Here is a 20,953-nt window from a genome sequence, read left to right as displayed (position 1 = left end):
CACAGCCTACCCGGCGGACTCGTGCTTTGATAATAGATGAACCTTTGACCTCACCGTACTTGTGATCACAGCCATAAACTCCAAAACTGACCTGGCAGCAAGAACTGACAGAGAACCACAGTTTTCTACCAAAGCCCCACTTGTTCATTCATTATTTGCCATGTCGTATGACGTGGCCGATCATGGTCTCTGTATGACTAGGACTGTTCTTGGCAAATTTTTCTTTTTTTTTAATTAATTTTTTGATGTTTCCACAATACAGCTACAAAAAAACCCATCAACAAAATGGAAATTTACACAGTGCAAAGCAAACGTGTCTAATATATAATTCATAACAATAAGGAAAAAGCACCCAAAATAAAATCATATAAAGTTAGTATCCTCCCCACCCCCCCACTACAAAACTCTAGGCAAACCATTTCAATGTGTAAAAGAAAAATTAATCGGAGCGTTCAACCCCACAGAGCTGTAAATATATATATATATAAAAAAAGAAAATATAATGCCTACTACCAAAACTATAATGTAATTCACATCAGAAAAAAATTATCTTTTCATAGATAATTGTTTTGCAACTTTTCAACAATCGTCTGTAAAGTTTAACTCATTTCTTTAGATATCTTCAAATCAGACATTTCATTAACCCTTTAATATCAAACTTTCCTGAGATGCCCAAGAAAAACGTTGTGGACCTGTTTCTTTGTATTAATCCATTGGGTAAAGTTTTAATATCTACTATTCGTGATATGTTAGTGATCTTGAGGTGTGCCCTCTTTGATAAAATTAGAACTGCTTGGTTTGGGATTCAGTTCTTAAATCAGTTAACTCAACCTTTTTATGTGCTCACCACTGTCTTTTACAGTTTAAGGTTGTACATAGGGCTCACATGTCTAAAACTAAATTATCACGGTTTTATCCTGACATTAATCCCGTTTGTGATAAGTGTAAAGGGGGCGAGGCTCCTCTTGTTCATATATACTGGGCTTGTCCTACTCTGTAGAAATTCTGGAGAGAAGTTTTTTTAACTTTATCCCATGTTCTTAATTGCCACTTAGAACCTAATCCTCTGATTGCTCTGTTTGGCACCTTGGGTGAAACAGACATGCATTTGAGCCTGACTAAACATCAAACATTATCTTTTGCCTCTCTTTTGGCTAAGTAGTTAGGTTTTCTCAGGTGGAGAGATGTTGCCCCACCCACTCATGCTCAATGGCTTAGTGATATTATGTCCTGTTTAGACCTTGAAAAGATTCATTATTCACTTCTCAATTCAGACATAAAGTTTCATAAGATGTGGGGACCTTTTCTTGAATACTTTCAGAACTCCTCTTTAGATTAAGTTTACCCTTTTTTTTGTACTATAATCCTTTACTTTCAGCTTTTTTTCCTGTAAGTTTTATTTTTTTTATGTGAATTACATTATAGTTTTGGTAGTAAATTTTTCTACAGAAATGGTTTACCATTGCCACCTTCTGGGTGACCCCAAGCCGTTATCAATGGCCTTCAGAGATTGCCTGCCTGGCGTCAGAGGTTGCATAACCAGGACTTGTGATATGCACCGGCCACTCATACGAACATCCCCCACCTGCTCCCACGGCTTCACATGACCCTGATCGGGGGCTAAGCAGGTGCTACACCTTGTTGGTGACCTGCAGGCTAGTGGAGGAAAGGAGCACCTTACACCTCCTTTGGAAGAGATATATTTCTAACCTCCCATCCAACTGATTCTATAAGCTAGCAGAATCTAATTGTGAACTTCTTCAACTTCCCAGCTGCTCAATAGCAACTGTTTTTTTTTAAATACAGATTTCAAAAGTAACTGTGGTTCAGAATTTGCTTGCTTTGCCCTTGTCCTTCTCCACTCGTGACTGTGGGGCTAGCGACTGCCCAAATACCATCTATAAATTCACCAGTGACACAGCTGTTAGCCAAGTCTTAGATGGCAACAAGGAGACGTATAGGGGTGAGATAGATCAGCTGGCTTGGGGTGGTGTTGCACTCAACATCAGCAAGAGTAAGGAACGGGTTGTGGCCGTCAGGAAGGGGAAGTCGGGAAGACTCACACCAGTGCTCATCAAGGGTCAGCAGTAGAAAGGGTGGGCAGCTTCAAGTTCCATCTGGGCATCAATGTCTCAGAGGCTCTATCCTGGGCCCAACACATTAATGCGCTGGTGTATAATGGCTATATTTCATTTGGAGTTGTCACCAAAGACACATGGGGATTTCTGTAGTAGCGAGCATTCTAACTGGTTGCATCCCTGTCTGAAATGGAGGCTCCAATGCACAGAATTGGAAAAGGCTTCAGAGTACTGTAAACTCAGCCAGTTCCACCATGGGCATGAGCCTCCCCACCATTAAAGGCAATGCCTGAAACAGTTTGCATCCATCATTAAGGACACTCACTACCCAATTTATTTCCTTTTCCCATTGCTGCCAGCAGGGAGGAGGAACAGGGGCATGAAGACCCACACCTAATGTTTTAGGAACAGCTTCTTCCCCTCCACCATCAGGTGTCTGAATGGTTCTTGAACAATACCTCACTAGAAGAGAACGCCGCAGTTCTGCTAGATAGAGCCCAAGCTTCTCACGGGCAAGGGCAACGGGGTATAACCAGCGACAGGTTCCCCTGCACGTCACAGCACCCAGTCTTTGAAACACGTAGCTATTCCTTCATTGTTGCTGGTTAGCTAACAGATAGGCGAGTATATCACCCGGACCACAGGCAACTCACCCCCATCCGCACACTGAAACAGCAGCTTTACCAGCCATGTTCACGTACAGGCCTTTGTAACTCTGCTGCCCACTCCACTACTTATCCATTGATAGACATCTCTCGAGTTCAAGTTGATTGTCTTTCTACCGTACACACGTATACTGCCAAACTTAATAATGTTCCTCTGGGCCAGGGGGAACAACACAGTACATATAACTCACACACAATGCATCAAAATAATATTACCACAAATAAGTTAATAAATAATAAAATATATTGCAGAAGATTGACTTTAGCATAAAGTACATTATCGACACAAGTTAAAAAGTAAACAGTATAACACTACTGGTGCTTCATACATGATGAGATCTGGGTGGTAGAAGAGAGTTCAGTGGCTCTCTGGGCCTGGGGGAAGAAGCTGTTTCCCATCCTAACAGGGCTTCTCCTAATGCTACAGAACCTCCAGGCTGATGGTAGGGGGTGAAAGAGGTTATGGAGTGGATAGGAGGGATCACTGACAATACTAAGGGCCTTGCATACACAGCAGTCCTGACAAATCAGGTGGGTAGAAGAGAGACCTCAATGATCCTCACAGCAGTCCTCGCAACCCTTTACAGGGCCTTGCAATTCCTGTTCTAGATGGCGATGTAGCGAGGAGATGGCTCATTATCGTTCCGTGCTTTGTGAGTGTTAATTGACTCCCGCGAGTACGTTATAACAGCGGCTGTACATCGGAAATGCAATGTGACTTCCCATTCCAACATGGTTAGCAAGGATGAATTGGGCCGAGCGGCCTGTTTCTAAGACTACTAACTCTATGACGCTAATAAACACATTGGTGCCCCACGGTATCTCAACCAACCGTCAAAAGAAGCAGCCTCTTACCTGTCTGCCACCAGGTATCCACCACAGGACACCTGCTGTCTCCAACGACCCGGTAATACCAGTCCCATGCCTCAGGATTGATAGGTTCACCAACTGAGAATCAGTCAGAACAAGAAAATTAATTTCATTCTACTGAATGAGACCCCGAAATCAACATTCTCAGAACACTGTAACCATGGTTACCAAACGAGGGCCCAAGGCCTTGTCACCTAGTGCTGGTATCCAGTTAATGGCAGCACCGATGTACAGAGAAATCTGGAGGTGCAAGTACAGAGCTGCATGAAGGTCCCAACACAAATAGGCCACGTGGTAAGAAAGCATATGGTTTACTTGCTCAAACTTCGGGGCATTGACTACAGCATGTCTGAAATCAAGTTGCAGCTGCTTTAAGATTTTGTTTAGACATTAGTGTGTCGTTCTGGTCGCCACATTACAGGAAAGGTGTGGAGGCTTCGGAAGAGGTGCAGAAGAGGTCCAGTAGGATGCTGTCTGGATTAGAGAGAATTAACTACAAGGTTAGACTACAAGGACCAGCTTGGAGTTGTTTCTCTAGAGCAGAGGCTGAGGGGTGACCGTATGTATGTGTGAACCTGGGTCTCTGGCATTGTAATAGCATTACACTAACCAAAATAATTTTTTTTAATGCTGAGGTGATTGGATGGGTTTAAGTATTACCATGATAGTAGTTTATAATCTTACAAGAGGAGCAGATAGTCAGCGTCTCTTTCTTTTGGTAGAAATGTCAACTATTAGAGGCATAGAAGCTGTGGCAAGGCAAAGGTTAAGATGATGTGCTGAGAGTTAATGCACAGTGTACGATCATCTAAGCTGAACATGGCCTTGAGAACCCAACTCCTCTTTAAACAGTCTCTTTGTTCAAGCCCAGGACTTAGGTCACCAGATATATCAAGACAAGATAAGATAAGGTACAATAAAACTTTATTTATCTCAAAGGAAATTATTGTTGCAAGGTTGTTCAGTCAGAAATAGACACTTTAAAATACAAAATGTAAGCATTGAGGCACGGAAAAAATACAGAATGTGCATTAAAAAGTGATAGTGCAAAATAGAGTAACGAAACCATAAACTTGTATAGTTGAGGAGGAGTTGTAGAGTCTTATAGCCACAGGGAGGGAGGATCTCCTGTGGTGTTCAGTGATGCACCTCGGTGGAATCAGTCTGTTATTAAAGGTTCTCCTCTGTTTGTCCAGGATGTCGTGGAGGAGGTGAGAGGGATTCTCCATAATGCTCTGTAGCTTCTGCAGCATCCTCCTCTCAGACACAACCACCAGGGAATCCAAACTAGAGAAAACCTGCAGAAGCTGGAAATCCAGTCCCACTCCCAGAACGGAACCAGCCTTCCGCACGAGCTTATCGATCTTCTTGACATGTCAGCTGCTCTCACCTTGTTGTCCCAGCAGACTACAGCACAGAACAAAATGCTGGCCATCACAGAGTTGTAGAACATCTGCCACACGGTACTGCAGACATTGAATGACCAGAGCCTCCCCATGAAGTACAGTCGGCTCAGTCCCTTCTTGAACAGAGCCCCTGTACTTTGTTTAGTCCAGTCCAGTTTATTGTCCAGGTGAGTTCCCAGGTATTTCTAGTCCCAGACGACTTCCACATGCGTCCCCTTGATGGAGATGGGAATGCAGGGTGTTTTCACCTTCCTGAAGCCCACCACCAACTCCTTCGTCTTTGTCATGTTGAGCTGCAGGTAGTTCAGCCCACACCACTCAGCAGTGTTATCCACCACTCTTCTGTACTCATCTCTTCTGTGATACAGCCCACAGATGCCGGATCATCTGAAACTTCTGCAGGTGGCAGGACTCCGTGTTGTACCTGAATTCCGAGGTGTAGATGCCAAACAAGAAAGGGGACAGGACAGTCCCCTGAGGTGCCCCTGTGCTGCTAACCACAGTGTCTGATACACAGCACTGCAATTTCACATACAGTGGCTGCCTGGACAAGTAGACTGTAAACCAGCGTCCATCTGCATCTCCGTGAGCTTACTCCCTGTTAAAGCAGGTCGTATGGTGTTAAAAGCACTGGAGAAATCAAAGAACATGATTCTCACAGTGCTGCCTGGCTCATCCAGATGGGTGTAAGCCCATTGAGACAGGAAGATAATGGCGCCCTTGACCCCAATATGTGGTTGGTAAGCAAACTTCAGGGGGTCCAGTGATGGATTTATGAAGCTCCGGAGGTGTGTCAGTATAATGATTTTATAACATGAGGTCAGAGCCCCTGGTCTGTAGTCACTGGGGTACTGGAGATGTTTTCCACAGCACAGGGGCCCTCTCCATGCTCAGATTAAAGATGTATTGAAAGGCTGCACATACCTTGATTACCCTTGGGCTGATGCCATCTGGGCCCACATCCTTGCCTGGGTGAAGTCTGCGAGCTTTCTCTGGACCCGCTCAGCAGAGACGGTTCACGTGTCTGTGGTCATTAGCTCTATGGTGTCCTCTCCAAGGGCAAGGGGTGAGGGGGAGGGAGCTGGGGGTTGGATGGGTTGTAGAGGGGTAAAGAGAAGCCTCCTCATAAAACTTGTTTAACTCGTTGGCCCTGTCCTTCTCCCCTTCAATCACGGTGTCCCTGGTCTTCGATCGTTTTCATCCCACTCCACACACCCTTTGAGTTGTTCTGCTGCAGCCTCCTCTCCAGCATCCTCCTGTAGCAGTCCTTGCCCTGGGCAATCTTCTCCCTCAGTTCCCTCTGAAGCAGCCTCATTTGCTCCTTATCTCCGCCTCTGAATGCCCTCTTCTTCCTGTTCAGTACGGCTTTGATGTCTTTGGTCTGGGAAACAGTGTACAGTCCTAGTTGGAACAGTATTAACCACACAGAAGCTGGTGTACCCTGTGATGCAGTCCATCAATCCATCAACGTCCCCTCCATCGGGACTAGAAAGCACATCCCAGTCAGCCCCTCCCAGGGCCTCATTGGCCTCCCATGACCATCTGCTAGCAGACTTCTTGAAGCCAGGTTGCCGCTGGACCAGAGGCTTGTACAAGGGCTGAAGGTACACCAGGTTACGGTCTGATCGGATCAAGATGCAAATGAAAGATTATACAGCACACTCTAGATACTGAACAATTATATTTCTAATTCTAAGGTATTATTGGCCATTCACATGTGGGTTTTATTGGTCATAACAACTGACACATGATTGGTATTTAACTATGCAAATGATGGCATTCAGAAGTGCACCAAGTTTCTATTTCATCAATATTTGTAGATAAATTGACAATCTTCAGCTGTAACTTTGGAGCATTTTGGTGACGGGGGCTGAACTGTTCTTGTGCACGAGTGAAGTGTGATCGAGAGATGAGCGTGAGTTGTCCAATAAATCGGCGATGACAACATGCAGGGCACGTGAAAGGCAGCTGGACTGTACTGCCAGTGGATAGTACTGTGCTGTTTAAAAGATCGGTGTCCACTCTGTGTAGGCCTTTCAAGATTCAGTAGGTTTCAGTGATTTGTTAAAATGTGTAGTTTATGTGGGGCACATGCAGGCACCCCCATTTCCACCCATGTCCCGAAGGCAGGTTAACCAGCTGTTGTGGGTTACTCCTGGTGTAGGTAAATGTACATAAAACATAGGGGAGTTGGTGGGCATGCGGAGAGGAGTTATGCAGTATGGGCACGCGGGAGATTTACAGGGTACGGGCAAGCGGGAGATTTACAGGGGTACGGGACGTGGGAGATTTACAGGGGTATGGGACGTGGGAGGTTTACAGGGTACGGGACGTGGGAGGTTTACAGGGGTACGGGACGTGGGAGGTTTACAGGGTACGGGACGTGGGAGATTTTCAGGGGTATGGGACGTGGGAGGTTTACAGGGTACGGGACGTGGGAGGTTTACAGGGGTACGGGACGTGGGAGGTTTACAGGGTACGGGACGTGGGAGGTTTACAGGGTACGGGACGTGGGAGATTTACAGGGGTATGGGACGTGGGAGGTTTACAGGGGTATGGGACGTGGGAGGTTTACAGGGGTATGGGACGTGGGAGGTTTACAGGGTACGGGACGTGGGAGATTTACAGGGGTATGGGACGTGGGAGGTTTACAGGGTACGGGACGTGGGAGATTTTCAGGGGTATGGGACGTGGGAGGTTTACAGGGTACGGGACGTGGGAGGTTTACAGGGGTACGGGACGTGGGAGGTTTACAGGGTACGGGACGTGGGAGATTTTCAGGGGTATGGGACGTGGGAGGTTTACAGGGTACGGGACGTGGGAGGTTTACAGGGGTACGGGACGTGGGAGGTTTACAGGGTACGGGACGTGGGAGGTTTACAGGGTACGGGACGTGGGAGATTTACAGGGGTATGGGACGTGGGAGGTTTACAGGGGTATGGGACGTGGGAGGTTTACAGGGGTATGGGACGTGGGAGGTTTACAGGGTACGGGACGTGGGAGATTTACAGGGGTATGGGACGTGGGAGATTTACAGGGGTATGGGACGTGGGAGGTTTACAGGGTACGGGACGTGGGAGATTTTCAGGGGTATGGGACGTGGGAGGTTTACAGGGTACGGGACGTGGGAGGTTTACAGGGGTATGGGACGTGGGAGGTTTACAGGGTACGGGACGTGGGAGGTTTACAGGGGTACGGGACGTGGGAGGTTTACAGGGGTATGGGACGTGGGAGGTTTACAGGGTACGGGCAAGCGGGAGATTTATAGGGTACGGGATGCGGGAGATTTACAGGGTACGGGCACGTGGGAGATTTACAGGGTATGGGCACGTGGGAGATTTACAGGGGTAGGGGATGTGGGAGATTTGCAGGGGCACGGACACACGGGAGATTTGCAGGGGTACAGGACGCGGGAGATTTACAGGGTACGGGCACGTGGGAGATTTACAGGGTATGGGCACGTGGGAGATTTACAGGGGTAGGGGATGTGGGAGATTTGCAGGGGCACGGACACACGGGAGATTTGCAGGGGTACAGGACGCGGGAGATTTACAGGGGTACGGCACGTGGGAGAGGAGCTACAGGGTTATGGGCATGCGGGAGAGGAGCTACAGGGTTACGGGCATGCAGGAGAGGAGCTACAGGGGTATGGGCACTTGGGAGAGGAGCTACAGGGGTACGGGCATGCGGGAGAGGAGCTACAGGGTTACAGGCATGCGGGAGAGGAGCTACAGGGGTACGGGCACATGGGCGAGGAGTTACAGGGGTACGGGCACATGGGAGAGGAGCTACAGGGGTACGGGCACATGGGAGAGGAGCTACAGGGGTACGGGCACATGGGAGAGGAGCTACAGGGGTATGGGCACATGGGAGAGGAGCTACAGGGGTACGGGCACATGGGAGAGGAGCTACAGGGGTATGGGCACATGGGAGAGGAGCTACAGGGGTACGGGCACATGGGAGAGGAGCTACAGGGGTATGGGCACATGGGAGAGGAGCTACAGGGGTACGGGCACATGGGAGAGGAGCTACAGGGGTATGGGCACATAGGAGAGGAGCTACAGGGGTATGGGCACATAGGAGAGGAGCTACAGGGGTACGGGCACATGGGAGAGGAGCTACAGAGGTACAGGCATGCGGGAGAGGAGCTACAGGGGTACGGGCACATGGGAGAGGAGCTACAGGGGTATGGGCACATAGGAGAGGAGCTACAGGGGTATGGGCACATAGGAGAGGAGCTACAGGGGTACGGGCACATGGGAGAGGAGCTACAGAGGTACAGGCATGCGGGAGAGGAGCTACAGGGGTACGGGCACATGGGAGAGGAGCTACAGGGGCAATGGCACATGGGAGAGGAGCTACAGGGGTATGGGCATGCGAGAGGAGAGAGGAGCTACAGGGGTACGGGCACATGGGAGAGGAGCTACAGAAGTACAGGCATGCGGGAGAGGAGCTACAGGGGTACGGGCACATGGGAGAGGAGCTACAGGGGCAATGGCACATGGGAGAGGAGCTACAGGGGTATGGGCATGCGAGAGGAGAGAGGAGCTACAGGGGTACGGGCACATGGGAGAGGAGCTACAGAAGTACAGGCATGCGGGAGAGGAGCTACAGGGGTATGGGCACATGGGAGAGGAGCTACAGGGGCAATGGCACATGGGAGAGGAGCTACAGGGGTATGGGCACATGGGAGAGGAGCTACAGGGGCAATGGCACATGGGAGAGGAGCTACAGGGGTATGGGCACAAAATGCTGGGGGAGCTCAGCAAGTCAGAAAACATCTATTTAGGGGAATAAACAGCTGATGTTTCAGGTCAAGACTCTTCATTAGGTCTACAAGGAAATTAAAGGAAGGAATAGGATGCTGCAGTGAGATTGCTCTTCTGGGAGTTGGCATGGATACAATGAGCTCCTTCAGTGTTGCTATAAATAAATAAATTAGAGCCCATCTGCCCTCTTCTGTCAGAGTCCTGGTCAACTAATATGGCCAAAAGCAGACGAGTAAACATGCAGGAAGGGTGCTATACAAATGCACGCCCTATGCTGCAAGGGGCTGCAAACTGACCTGAGCCCAGTACTTTCAGCGAGGACCGGTCGTGCGACTTCACCCACTCGTCTCCGTACTTGAGTAGCAGGCGGATTGCGGTGGGTGCCCCATAGAACTGGTTGATCTTCGTCCTTTCAACCATCTCCCAGTAACGGCCTGAAACACAGGGCACAGATGCGAAGGGTCACTGAGCAGATGGAGCCCACGAGCAAAAACCCACCAATGGCACCTTGCACCCCGTGATCCTAGTCCTGCCAGACTGCTCGACCCCAGGAAATCACAAAGAACCCAAGCAAACTCACCATCAAATTCCGAGACTACAATCTGTGGGTTCAATTGCAACCTGTAAGGGAAGTTCGGATAAGTCTGTGGATGGGAGGGGTCCAGTCTGGGTGTGGATCGATGGCACTAGTTCAGAATTGTGTTGATTGGGCCATAAGGGCCTGTTTTGCTCTGCAACAGGAGCCTTCACTTCCTGACCAACTAACCTCACTCAGTAAGGGTGGCAATAGCCCACTTATCCCCAAAACACACCCGGTCCTATTGCCCATTCGGAATCAGGCTGTGTACCTTTGCTTTTCCTATATTAGAGGGCAAGCTTTACATCACCAGATGTTTAGCTCTGCCTTTTCCATCTGCAATGAAGAAACGCATCCTCAGGCAAAGATTATAACACACATTCACCAGGTGATCCAAACTTCAAAGGCGAACTTTCAAGGACAGATTGCACAAACTTGACAGAATCCACCAGAATTCATGATGGCAAACCAGTCAGAGGTTCCCAGATATCAAACTGACCCAGGCTGGTGTGGTGAACTACATATACCTGTCTGGACACGCCCCCGCTGACTGCTCCTGTGGCTCCTCCCACAGACCCCGGTATAAAGGCGATTGAGGCCTGAGCCCGGCCTCTCAGTCTCCAGGATGTAGTATGGTGGTCACTCACTGCTTGTTCCTTCTTCCAGTCAATAAAATTGATGCACCATCAATAACTCACTCTGAGCCGATGTCTCGCCTTTACGTCTCAGAGTGAGTTATTGATGGTGCATCAGCTGGGCAACGCGGTCTAGGCCCAGAACCTTTTGTTGCGGTGGTGCCCAGGTCCGAATGTGAGATACAATACGCAGCCTGGTCAATTTAAATGCCGGCCCAGATTGGAAAGACAGGTTGGGGTCGGACGAGAGAGCTGCCTGTGCTCGCTCTCCCATATTGACTGCCCCAGCTGCTCTGTACCCACTAACATGATGAACTGAAACTGAAGCTTTGGGCCTATGCCAGGGTTCGGATCTAAGTACCATTTTGGTTCAGAAATTTGTTGCTTGCTTTTATTGTTTGCATGATTTGTGTTTTGAGAGGGTCCCCTGTGGCTTCTCATATTGCAGCTCTACAAAACTCTGGCTACACCACACTTAGGGTATTGTGTTCAGCCCATTACAAGAGGATATGGAAGCTTTGGACAGGATGCTGCCTGGATTAGAGAAAATATCCTAGCTAGTTCTAACCATCCAAGCTCAGCGAAGCTGGTCATTACCACATCACGGTCTGTGGGATCTGCTGTGCTCAACCAGGCCCATATTACAATAATGATTCATTGTCCACAAAACACTCCGGGCCGCTGAGATCAGAAGGGGAATGACCTTTTCACTTTGACATCCCTCACTGCAAAATTCCAGCAGCAATTTAAATCAGTCAACCGCTTCATTGTGGACTGGGAGTCATGAAAAGGCCAGGCCAGATAAGCAAGGCAGGGTCCCTCAGAGGGACTCTGTTAGGAAATTACTGACTTTTTACCGTGATCTGTCTTTAATTTTCATTGTTGATATCATCTTATTTAATCCATATTCTCAAAACTGACTAGAAAACCTCAGATGATAAATTGGAATTTTAACTTGTATTCTCAAGATTATTGAAACTATTACATCAGATTGAGGGAAGGAGCGGCTAGGGAATGCTGTGTTGGGGATTGGGGGAGGGAAGGGTAGGGGAAAGGAGGGAGGAAGGGGTTGAGGAGGGACGGAGGGGTTGGGAATGAAGGTCATGACTGTGGGGAAGGGAGGAGTTAGAGAATGGCGGGAGGGTTGTGGGAATGGAGGGAGGGGCTATGGCGGTAGGAAGAGTTAGAGAATGAAGGGAGGGAGGGTTTGGGGAATGGAAGGAAAGAGGGTTTGGGGAATGGAGGGAGGGAGGGGTTGGGGAATGGAGGGAGGGAGGGGTTGGGGAATGGAAGGAAAAAGGGTTTGGGGAATGGAGAGAGGGAAGGTTTGGGGAATGGAGGGAGGGAGGGGTTGGGGAATGGAGTGAGGGAGGGTTGGGGAATGGCGAGAGGGAGGATTTGGGGAATGGAGAGAGGGAAGGTTTGGGGAATGGAGGGAGGGAGGGGTTGGGTAATGGAGTGAGGGAGGGTTTGAAAAATGAAAGTAGAGGCTGGAGAAGGAAGATCATTGAGCATGTGGACAAAAGGAACGCAGCAACAAGTATGATCTTGTTGTCCTGACCTGGGTTGGGGTAAACAGGGGTGCTCTCAAACAGAACAGTGGTTCCTCCATTACACAGGGGCCCATACACAGCGTAACTGTGGCCGGTTATCCATCCAATGTCTGCGACACAGCCAAACACGTCACCATCGCGGTAATCAAACACGTACTGCAGAGAGATCGGGAGAAAGGCAAGCACAGTATTATCTCAGAGCATCGCTCAGTCACACACAGCTGTTCATTGAAAACACAACCGAACAGCGGTTAGCATAATGCTTTACAGCACCAGCTGTAAGATCAGGGTTCGATTTCCTCTGCTGTCAGAAAGGAGTTACACATTCTCCCAGAGTCCCAGTGGGTTTCCTCCCACATTTCACATCGCTACCCGTGCAGGTTAGGGATAGTGAGCTGCGGGCATACTATGTGGTGACACTTGTACTGTACAAGTCAACAATTTATTTATTGAGATACCCGCCCAGCTGTACTGCCCAGCAATAACCCAATTTAATCTTACTCTAATCATGAGACAATTTACAATGACCAATTTACCTACCAACCAGTACGTCTTTGGATTGTTGGAGTACTGGATGAAACCCACGTCAAGGGGAGACCATACAAACTCCTTACAGGCAGAATTGGAAATTGAACCCAGGTCACCTGTACTGTAAACCATTGTGCTAACCACTACACTACCCTGCCACCCACGTGACAAATAAAGGTACTCGTTTTCAGTATCGCCCACTCATTTACACTCATCATACATTCATCTAATTTTTATTTTCTGTACAATCTCATGAACTCTGCTCTAGAATCTACCACTCATCTATACAGGAGGGGCAATTCACCGACAGCGAACAGTTAACCTAGCAAACTGCATGCCCCGGGGCTGTGGGAGGAAACTGCAGCACCAAGAGGAAACCCCTGCAGTGGCAAGTTAATCAGGCTTTTATCTAATTCAGTTTCATCCAGAGAGGTTGAACTGGAGTTAACCTTTATGATGATGAATTGCCTCAAGCAAGGTGCATTTCTAATGAATCCCCAGGATTCTTAATTGTTTTGTAGCAATGAGCTTCTATGAGTTTAGGCACAGTCACTGAGGTATCCAACGGCCAACAAATTTTGATGTCAATTCACTTCAAAACCGGTTGAACAACTTGGATCTACTTCCCTCGGAGTCTGAGGCTGACCTTACAAGGTCCTGAGGGGGATTGTCAGGGTAGATGTGGAGATGTTTGTATTGGTCAGAGTCACAAAGAAAAGGATATAACTTACTAAATATAGGGCTGCTTATTTAAACTGGGGTATATGGAAATTTCTTTTCTCAGAGACAAGCATATGTCTGAAATTCTCTGCCCCCTGAGGGTGCTGGAGGCCAAATCATTAGATATATTTAAGGTGAAATTAGACAAATGTTTTATTTGAGGATTCAGCAAGACATTGGAGAGGCTGGAGTATCTGTACAATTCTGGTCACCTATCTGCAGGAAAGTTTGAAAGCGTGCAGAGAAAATTTTACTACAAATTTTACTTGAGGAACTTAGTTTTAGCAAGAGATTGGATAGGTGAGGGTGTTATTCCCTGAAGCACAGGAAAAAGAGAGGAGATCTTGTAGAGGTGTACAAAATTACAAGGGATACATGTTTATATATATAGGGTAAATGCCTGCAGGCATTCCTCAGGTTGGAAAAGATTAGAACCAGATGTATAATTTTAGGGTAAAAGGTGCAATATCTGAGGGGAATCTGAGGAGGAATTTCATCATACAGAGGGTGGTGTGATTGAGGAATGAGCTGCCAGTGGAATTGGCAGGAGCAAGTTCAATTGCAACTATTTAGGAGAAGTTTGGATAGGTACATGGATGAGAGGGGTATAAAGGGCCATGATCCAGGGGCAGGTTGGACGGAATTGAATTGACTTTATTTCCTACTTCCTTCACACACATGAGGAGTAAAAATCTTTACGTTACGTCTCCGTCTGAATGTGCAATGTGTAAGTTATAGTAATTTGGAATAAATACAGTAAGATATACAATGTATATGTAGCTTAGAAAGACGATTGCGCCAGCGTGAATTAATCAGTCTGATGGCCTGGTGGAAGAAGCTGTCCCGGAGTCTGTTGGCAGAACACAGCAGGCCAGGTAGCATCTATAGGAAGAAGTACAGTCGACGTTTCGGGCCGAGATCCTTCTCAACTGTACTTCTTCCTATAGATGCTGCCTGGCCTGCTGCATTCCACCAGCATTTTGTGTGTTGCTTGAATTTCCAGCATCTGCACACTTCCTCGTGTTTCCGGAGCCTGTTGGTCCTGGCTTTTATGATACCATTTCCCAGATGGTAGCAGTTGGAACAGTTTGTGGTTGGGGTGAATCAGGTTCCCAATGATCCTTTGGGCCCTTTGTATGCACCTGTTGCTGTAAATGTCCTGAATAGTGGGAAGTTCACATCTACAGATGCGCTGGGCTGTCCGCACCACTCTCTGCAGAGTCCTGTGATTAAGGGAGGTACCGTTCCCATACCAGGCAGTGATGCAGCCAGTCAGGATGCTCTCAATTGTGCCCCTGTAGAAAGTTCTTAAGACTTGGGGGCCCATATCAAACTTCTTCAACATCTGAGGCGAAAGAGGCGCTGTTGTGCTTTTTTTCACCACACAACAGGTATGTACAGACCACATGAGATCCTCGGTGATGTGTACGCCGAGGAACTTAAAGCTGTTCACCCTCTCAACCCCAGATCCTTTAGGGATTAGTCTGTCTCCATTCCTCCTGTAGTCCACAAGCAGCTCCTTTGTTTTTGAGGGGGACTAAGCAGGCCAGCACTGTCCAGATGGGCTGAAGGGCCTGTGTATGTACTCTGTGACTATGAGGTTATGGAGAACTGGCACATATGAGGAGTTGAGGCAGTTTAAAGAGTTGAATGGTGGGACAGGTTTGAAGGGCCAAGTGATGTACTCCTATTCCTATGTTCTCAAACTCTTGCATTGTGTGTCGTGGCCCAGGCACATTCCAAGTGGGCACATCACGGCAGAGTGAGTGAATGTCACAATGTCAAAGGAAAAGTCTTTTAAAACCCAAGTCCCAATATCCTGGTATAGCAATTCCAACACACAGGAAAGCAAGAGGCCATAATGGACACAGCCCAGACCCTCAGTACCACAGACTTCCTACAACTGACTTTGCACATTCTCCCCAAGACGATGTGGGTTTCCTCCAGGTGCTCTGGTTTCCCCCCACATTCTAAAGATGTGCAAGCCGGTTGGTTAATTTGTCACATGGGTGTAATTGGGCCATGCAGGCTTGTTGAGCCTGAAGTGCTTTTTACTGTACAGACTCTCATAGTAGATCCCATCCCACTCAATTAAAGGGGAACAAGAAAGTTTTCCTCAGCAGTTCGGGGCAATATTCGCTCCTTCAGCATAACAGATTTTCTGGTCATTGACACATTGTTCGAAATTCTAGCTCCTATACCTCCTGCCTGATAGTGGCGGCTTGACATGAATGGTAGGGACCTCATTCCATTCCATGTTCCCTACAAATCAAAAAATGTCACTGGCTGTGAGGCAATTTAATCCATAACCACGTTCCTAAGATGTAGAGTTTGGGACAGTGATTTCTGGGCATACTATGTTGACACCAGCAGTGTGACAACACTTGCTCAACGCATTCCTCGCTGATTTGATAAGACACAAAATGACACATTTCACTGTACGTTACAATGAACATAAGACTATATGACGTAGTAGTAGAAGAATTAGGCCACTCGGCCCTACTCCACCATTCAGTCATGGTTGATTTATTAACCCTCTCAATTCCATTTTCCTCTCTTCACCCCGTAACCTTTGATGCCTTGACTAACCAAGAACCTTTCACAGAGTTACAGGAAAGCTCAGCACAGAGACAGGCCGTTTGGCCCATCAAGTCCATGCCAAACCATTTAAACTGCCTACCCTCATTTTCCTGCTCTGGGACTATAATCTACACACTCCTACCATCCATGTACCTATCCAAACTTCCCTTAAACATTGAAATCGAGCTCGCAAGCACCATTTGTGCTGGCAGCTCATTCCACACTCTCACCACCCTCTGAGAGAAAACATTTCCCGTCATGTTCCCCTTAAACTATCAACCTCTGCTTTAAATATACTCAATGACGAACTCCACTGGCAATGAATTCTACAGATTCACCTTCCTTTGGCTAAAGAAATTTCCTCTCATCTCTGTTCTAAATGGAAACCCCTCTATTCTGAGCCTGTGCCCTCTGGTCCTAGACTCACCCAAATTAGAATACATCCTCTCCACATCCACTTTGTCTAAGTCTTTCAATATTCAGCAGGTTTCATTCAGATCTCCCCCACTTCATTCTTCTAAAGTCTAGTGAGTACAGCCCCAGAGACATCAAACGCTTCTCGTATGTTAACCCTTTCATTCCTGGAATCATCCTCATGAACTTCCTCTGGACCCTCTGCAATGCCAGCACGTTTTTTCTTAAATAAGGGACTCAAAACTGCTCACGATATTCCAAGTGCAATCCCACCAGTGCTTTATAAAGCCTGAGCATCACATCCCTGCTCTTGTATTCTAGTCCTCTTGAAATGAATGCTAACATTGCATTTGCTTTTCTTACCACTGATTCAACCTGCAAGTTAACTTTTAAGGAATTCTGCACGAGGACTCCCAGGTCCCTTTGGACCACTGATTTTTGAATTTTCTCTCCATTTAGAAAATAGTCCTCCCTTTTAATTCTTCTACCAAAGTGCAAGACAACACACTTCCCTACACAATATTCCACCTGCCACTTCCTTTTCCATTCTCCTAATCTGTCCAAATCCTTCTGCAGACTCCCTCCATCCTCAACACTACCTACCCCTCCACTTATCTTCGTATCATCCGCAGCACTGGCCACAAAGCCATTAACTCCATCATCCAAATCAGAGACAGATAATGTGAAAAGAAGTCGTCCCAACATCAACCCCTGCAGAACACCACTAGTTACTGGCAGCCAACGAAATAGGCCACCTTTATCCCGACTCTTTGTCTTATGCCAATCAGACAATCCTACCCACGCCAGTATCTTTCCTGTAATTCCATGGGCTCTTATCTTGTTTTGCAGCCCCTTGTGCCTGCGGGGCAGCTTCCTTATCCGCTAAGTCTGTTACACTCCTGTGTACCACTTAGCATCAGATTTGGAAGCCCAGAGAGACGGTATGGTGGGGGCACGACACCGTCTGTCTTATTACTGTACAAGGCGTGTTGAAGTAGAGTTTCGGGATGGAACTCTCAACGCAGTCAACATCAAAATCGATGGACAGTCGAAGAAGAAGAAGAATTACTAATGATTGTGATATTACAATAAAGTTTTCAAATGGGACAAAAATGTTCATTAGTTCATGTCCACTACAAGTTAACAAAAGAAGGTTATGGGAACATGGGATACCTTGTATATTTCTAACTCTTTCTGCAGATCTATTGTGAATTTCCAACATTTTGTGTCCCTACCTCAGATCCCCAGCATTCACAACCCTCCCCATCACTTACCCTATGTGTGACTGAAGTGTAGAGCAGGTAGCCAGCTTGTGTGTGCACTATGCCTTTGGGTTTCCCAGTGCTCCCTGATGTGTACAACAGGAACAGCATATCCTCACTCTCCATGGCAACAGGATCGCACATTGCTTCTTCTTTCTTCATTTCCTGAGGGGAACAAAAAACACCACACGGTTTAATCACATGATACGGTAAACCATAAGACATACCAGTTGGTAGGCTAATTGGTCATTGTAAACTGTCCTGTGATTAGATTAGATTAGATTCAATTAGATTCAACTTTATTGTCATTGTGCCGAGTACAGAAGCCAATGAAATGCAGTTAGCATCTAACCAGAAATGCAAAGAATAGTGTTATTTACAAAATAACTGCGAATAAAAAGTAAGTGCTACAGCACACAAATATAAAAGTACAATATGGGTGTTATACTGCTTAGAGCTGTGATGGGAGGTTCAGCAGGGTCACAGCCTCAGGGAAGAAGCTCTTCCTGAGTCCGTTGGTGCGGGACCGGAGGCTCCTGTAGCGCCTACCAGATGGGAGGAGAGTAAAAAGTCCATAGTTAGGATGAGATGCATCCTTGATAATGCTTTTCGCCCTGCCCAGGCATCATTTATGGTAGATGTCCTCAATGGTAGGCAATTGGGTGCCGATAATCCGCTGGGCAGTTTTCACCACACATTGGAGTGCTTTGCAGTCCGGTACGGAACAATTGCCATACGACACTGAGATGCAGTTGGTGAGGATGCTCTCTGTGGTACAGCGGTAAAAGTCCGTCAGTATCCTGGGACAGTGGTGAGCTTTCTTGATGCTCCACAGGAAATAAAGGCGCTGTTACGCCTTTTTGACCAGGATGGAGGAGTTCAGGGACCAGGTGAGATCATCGGAAATGTGGCGAGTGTTAAATGGGTGGGTTGCTGAGCAGTGAAGCTCTTCGGCCCGGGGGGCGCGGCCTGTTCCACACTCTCTCTCTAAACAGAGTGGACTGGCACATATTGGGACCAGGTCATTTTGGCCCAATTAAGTGACTGCCCCAATTAGCTGAAGATTTATGGAACTAGTTAAAAACGTATAAAATGAGCAAACTACCATTTAACTGAGTAACAAATTATGTATTTAAATGAAATACAGGATAAATTAGAAAACTATCAATAATACTACAGCACTATAAAACTCTACTATTTCCTAATAGTTCTCGATGGAGGAATTATGTTGCCATGTTCGTCTGATTGATTGTAAATGAACAAAAACAGCACAAACACCTTGTGTAGATAGTGGACCGCCTTCATACAACACTTCTGACTATTGCATCCTCAGTATCATCATTTTCGTTGTAATATACAAGATGATTGTTGATATTTTCAAATTCCTTGTAATTCCTAACTTTCTGAAGCAGTGAAATTATTTAATTTTCACTCCCGGCCGTTCCCGGCATTCCCAAGCCTGAATGCTTGAAACCGCAGTGAGCAAAGCAGCTCTGATTTGTCTTGCTTCTTTTTTCTCACCAATTAGTGACAAAAATTACTGCCTTTTGAACACATCCTGGCTAACTGACACTATTTAAAAACTGTTCACTCTAAACACAGCATAGTGTCTAAAGGGGGTACACGATCATGTGTCTGATGCTAGTAGAAACTTTTTGGCAACAGTATGTATTTTCTCCCCTTGACCAAGTGGATTTCCTCCAGATACTCTGGTTTCCTCCCACAGTCTAAAGATGTACCAATTGATAGGTTAATTGGTCACAGTAAATTGTCCCGTGATTAGGCTGGGGTTAAATCGCGGCTCAAAGGGCCAATTTCACGTTGCATTGCAAGCAATAAATAAATAGTGTCCTGCCCTAATTAAGTGGCATAATGTCTCAAATACATGAACGAACTCCCAGCTATTTTCTCAATCAGTTTTTGCTTCTCAAGAGATGTCCCAAATAAGCAGCTGCCCCAATTAGCCGATGGCCCAATTAACCAGCATCCACTGTAAAATAAATTAGACTATAAGACAGAGGAGTAAATTAGGCCATTCGGCCCATCGAGTCAGCTCTGTTATTATGGCTGATTTATTATCCCTCTCAACCCCATTCTTCTGCCCTTTGCCCATAACCTTTGACACCCTTACAAATCAAAAACCTATCAACCACTTTAAATATATCCAATGACTTGGCATCCATAGCCATCTGTGTCAATGAATTCCACAGATTCACTACCTAAAGAAATTCCTTCCTACCTAAAGAAACGGCCAGGAGTGAAAATTAAATAATTTCACTGCTTCAACAAATATGGTTTCAATTTCATAAATTCTTTGGCTTGAATAAGTTTATCTTATCAAGCCCTATTATATCTAACTTTTTTTTTCCAGCCCTCTTTTATGGATCTATTTTTAGATAACAGTTTTAAGTCCTTTGAACAGCTATCCAATAAATATAATTTGCCTAAAACTCATTTTTTTAGATACTTGCAAGTTTCAAATTTCTTGAATAATATGTTACAGTCTTTTCCAAAATTATGTCCAATAGACGTTACGGAAATTTTTTAAGCTCTGAATCCTTGCCAGAAGGGTTTAGTAGCCATCATTTATAACATGATCATGAAAATACAGCCAGGAGTATCAGAAAAAATTAAGAAGGAATGGGAAAAAGAACTTCATTGTCTTGTACCCACTGAGCAGTGGGAGAAAATTGTACAATTAGTCAATTCTTCTTCTATTTGTGCTAAACATGCCCTAATACAATTTAAGGTTGTATATGGGGCTCACATGTCCAAGGATAAACTTGCTCGATTTTATTCTTATGTTAATCCAACCTGTGACAGGTGTCATTCTGAAGTCGTTTCATTGACCCACATGTTTTGGTCTTGCCCTTGCTTGCAAAATTATTGGAAAGAT

The 20,953-nt window shown here is 46.4% G+C and overlaps 2 protein-coding genes across 6 annotated transcripts in view; one reads left to right on the top strand and one right to left on the bottom strand.

Annotated features, from left to right (window-relative positions):
* Nucleotides 1-20,953, bottom strand: part of LOC132389426 (acetyl-coenzyme A synthetase 2-like, mitochondrial) — an 81,564-nt gene that overhangs the window by 16,986 nt on the left and 43,625 nt on the right. The window contains exons 5-8 of one of the 2 annotated variants that reach the window (XM_059961955.1): nt 18,070-18,222; nt 12,562-12,709; nt 10,085-10,222; nt 3,599-3,691 (exon numbers count right to left, since the gene is read on the bottom strand). In XM_059961955.1, coding sequence (XP_059817938.1) covers nt 3,599-3,691; nt 10,085-10,222; nt 12,562-12,709; nt 18,070-18,222 — 532 coding nt within the window. The remainder of the gene's footprint in view (nt 1-3,598; nt 3,692-10,084; nt 10,223-12,561; nt 12,710-18,069; nt 18,223-20,953) is intronic. The other variant, XM_059961960.1, reaches the window with a different exon arrangement.
* LOC132389471 (spidroin-1-like) lies at nt 7,219-8,501 on the top strand. Of its 4 annotated transcripts, XM_059961996.1 has the most exons (3): nt 7,241-7,384; nt 7,487-7,665; nt 7,742-8,501. In XM_059961996.1, exons 1-3 carry the CDS (start codon nt 7,241-7,243, stop codon nt 8,499-8,501), a joined length of 1,083 nt encoding a protein of 360 aa, XP_059817979.1. The 4 variants fall into 4 exon arrangements, with proteins under 4 accessions (XP_059817980.1, XP_059817981.1, XP_059817982.1 ...); XM_059961997.1 differs by having other exon boundaries at nt 7,219-7,384; nt 7,487-8,370; XM_059961998.1 differs by having other exon boundaries at nt 7,219-7,665; nt 7,742-8,287.

The sequence above is a fragment of the Hypanus sabinus genome, chromosome 2 (assembly GCF_030144855.1).
Source record: "Hypanus sabinus isolate sHypSab1 chromosome 2, sHypSab1.hap1, whole genome shotgun sequence".
Taxonomy (NCBI): domain Eukaryota; kingdom Metazoa; phylum Chordata; class Chondrichthyes; order Myliobatiformes; family Dasyatidae; genus Hypanus; species Hypanus sabinus.
The sequence above is the reverse complement of the archived record's forward strand: the minus strand, read 5'-3'. Positions and strand labels throughout refer to the sequence as shown.

Coding starts and splice junctions, on each gene's coding strand:
- LOC132389471 (XM_059961996.1), top strand. CDS start 7,241: ATGGGCACGCGGGAGATTTACAGGGTACGGGCAAGCGGGAGATTTACA. Junction 7,385..7,486: donor AGGGGTACGGGACGTGGGAG/GTTTACAGGGTA, acceptor GGGACGTGGGAG/GTTTACAGGGTACGGGACGT. Junction 7,666..7,741: donor AGGGGTATGGGACGTGGGAG/GTTTACAGGGTA, acceptor GGGACGTGGGAG/GTTTACAGGGGTACGGGACG.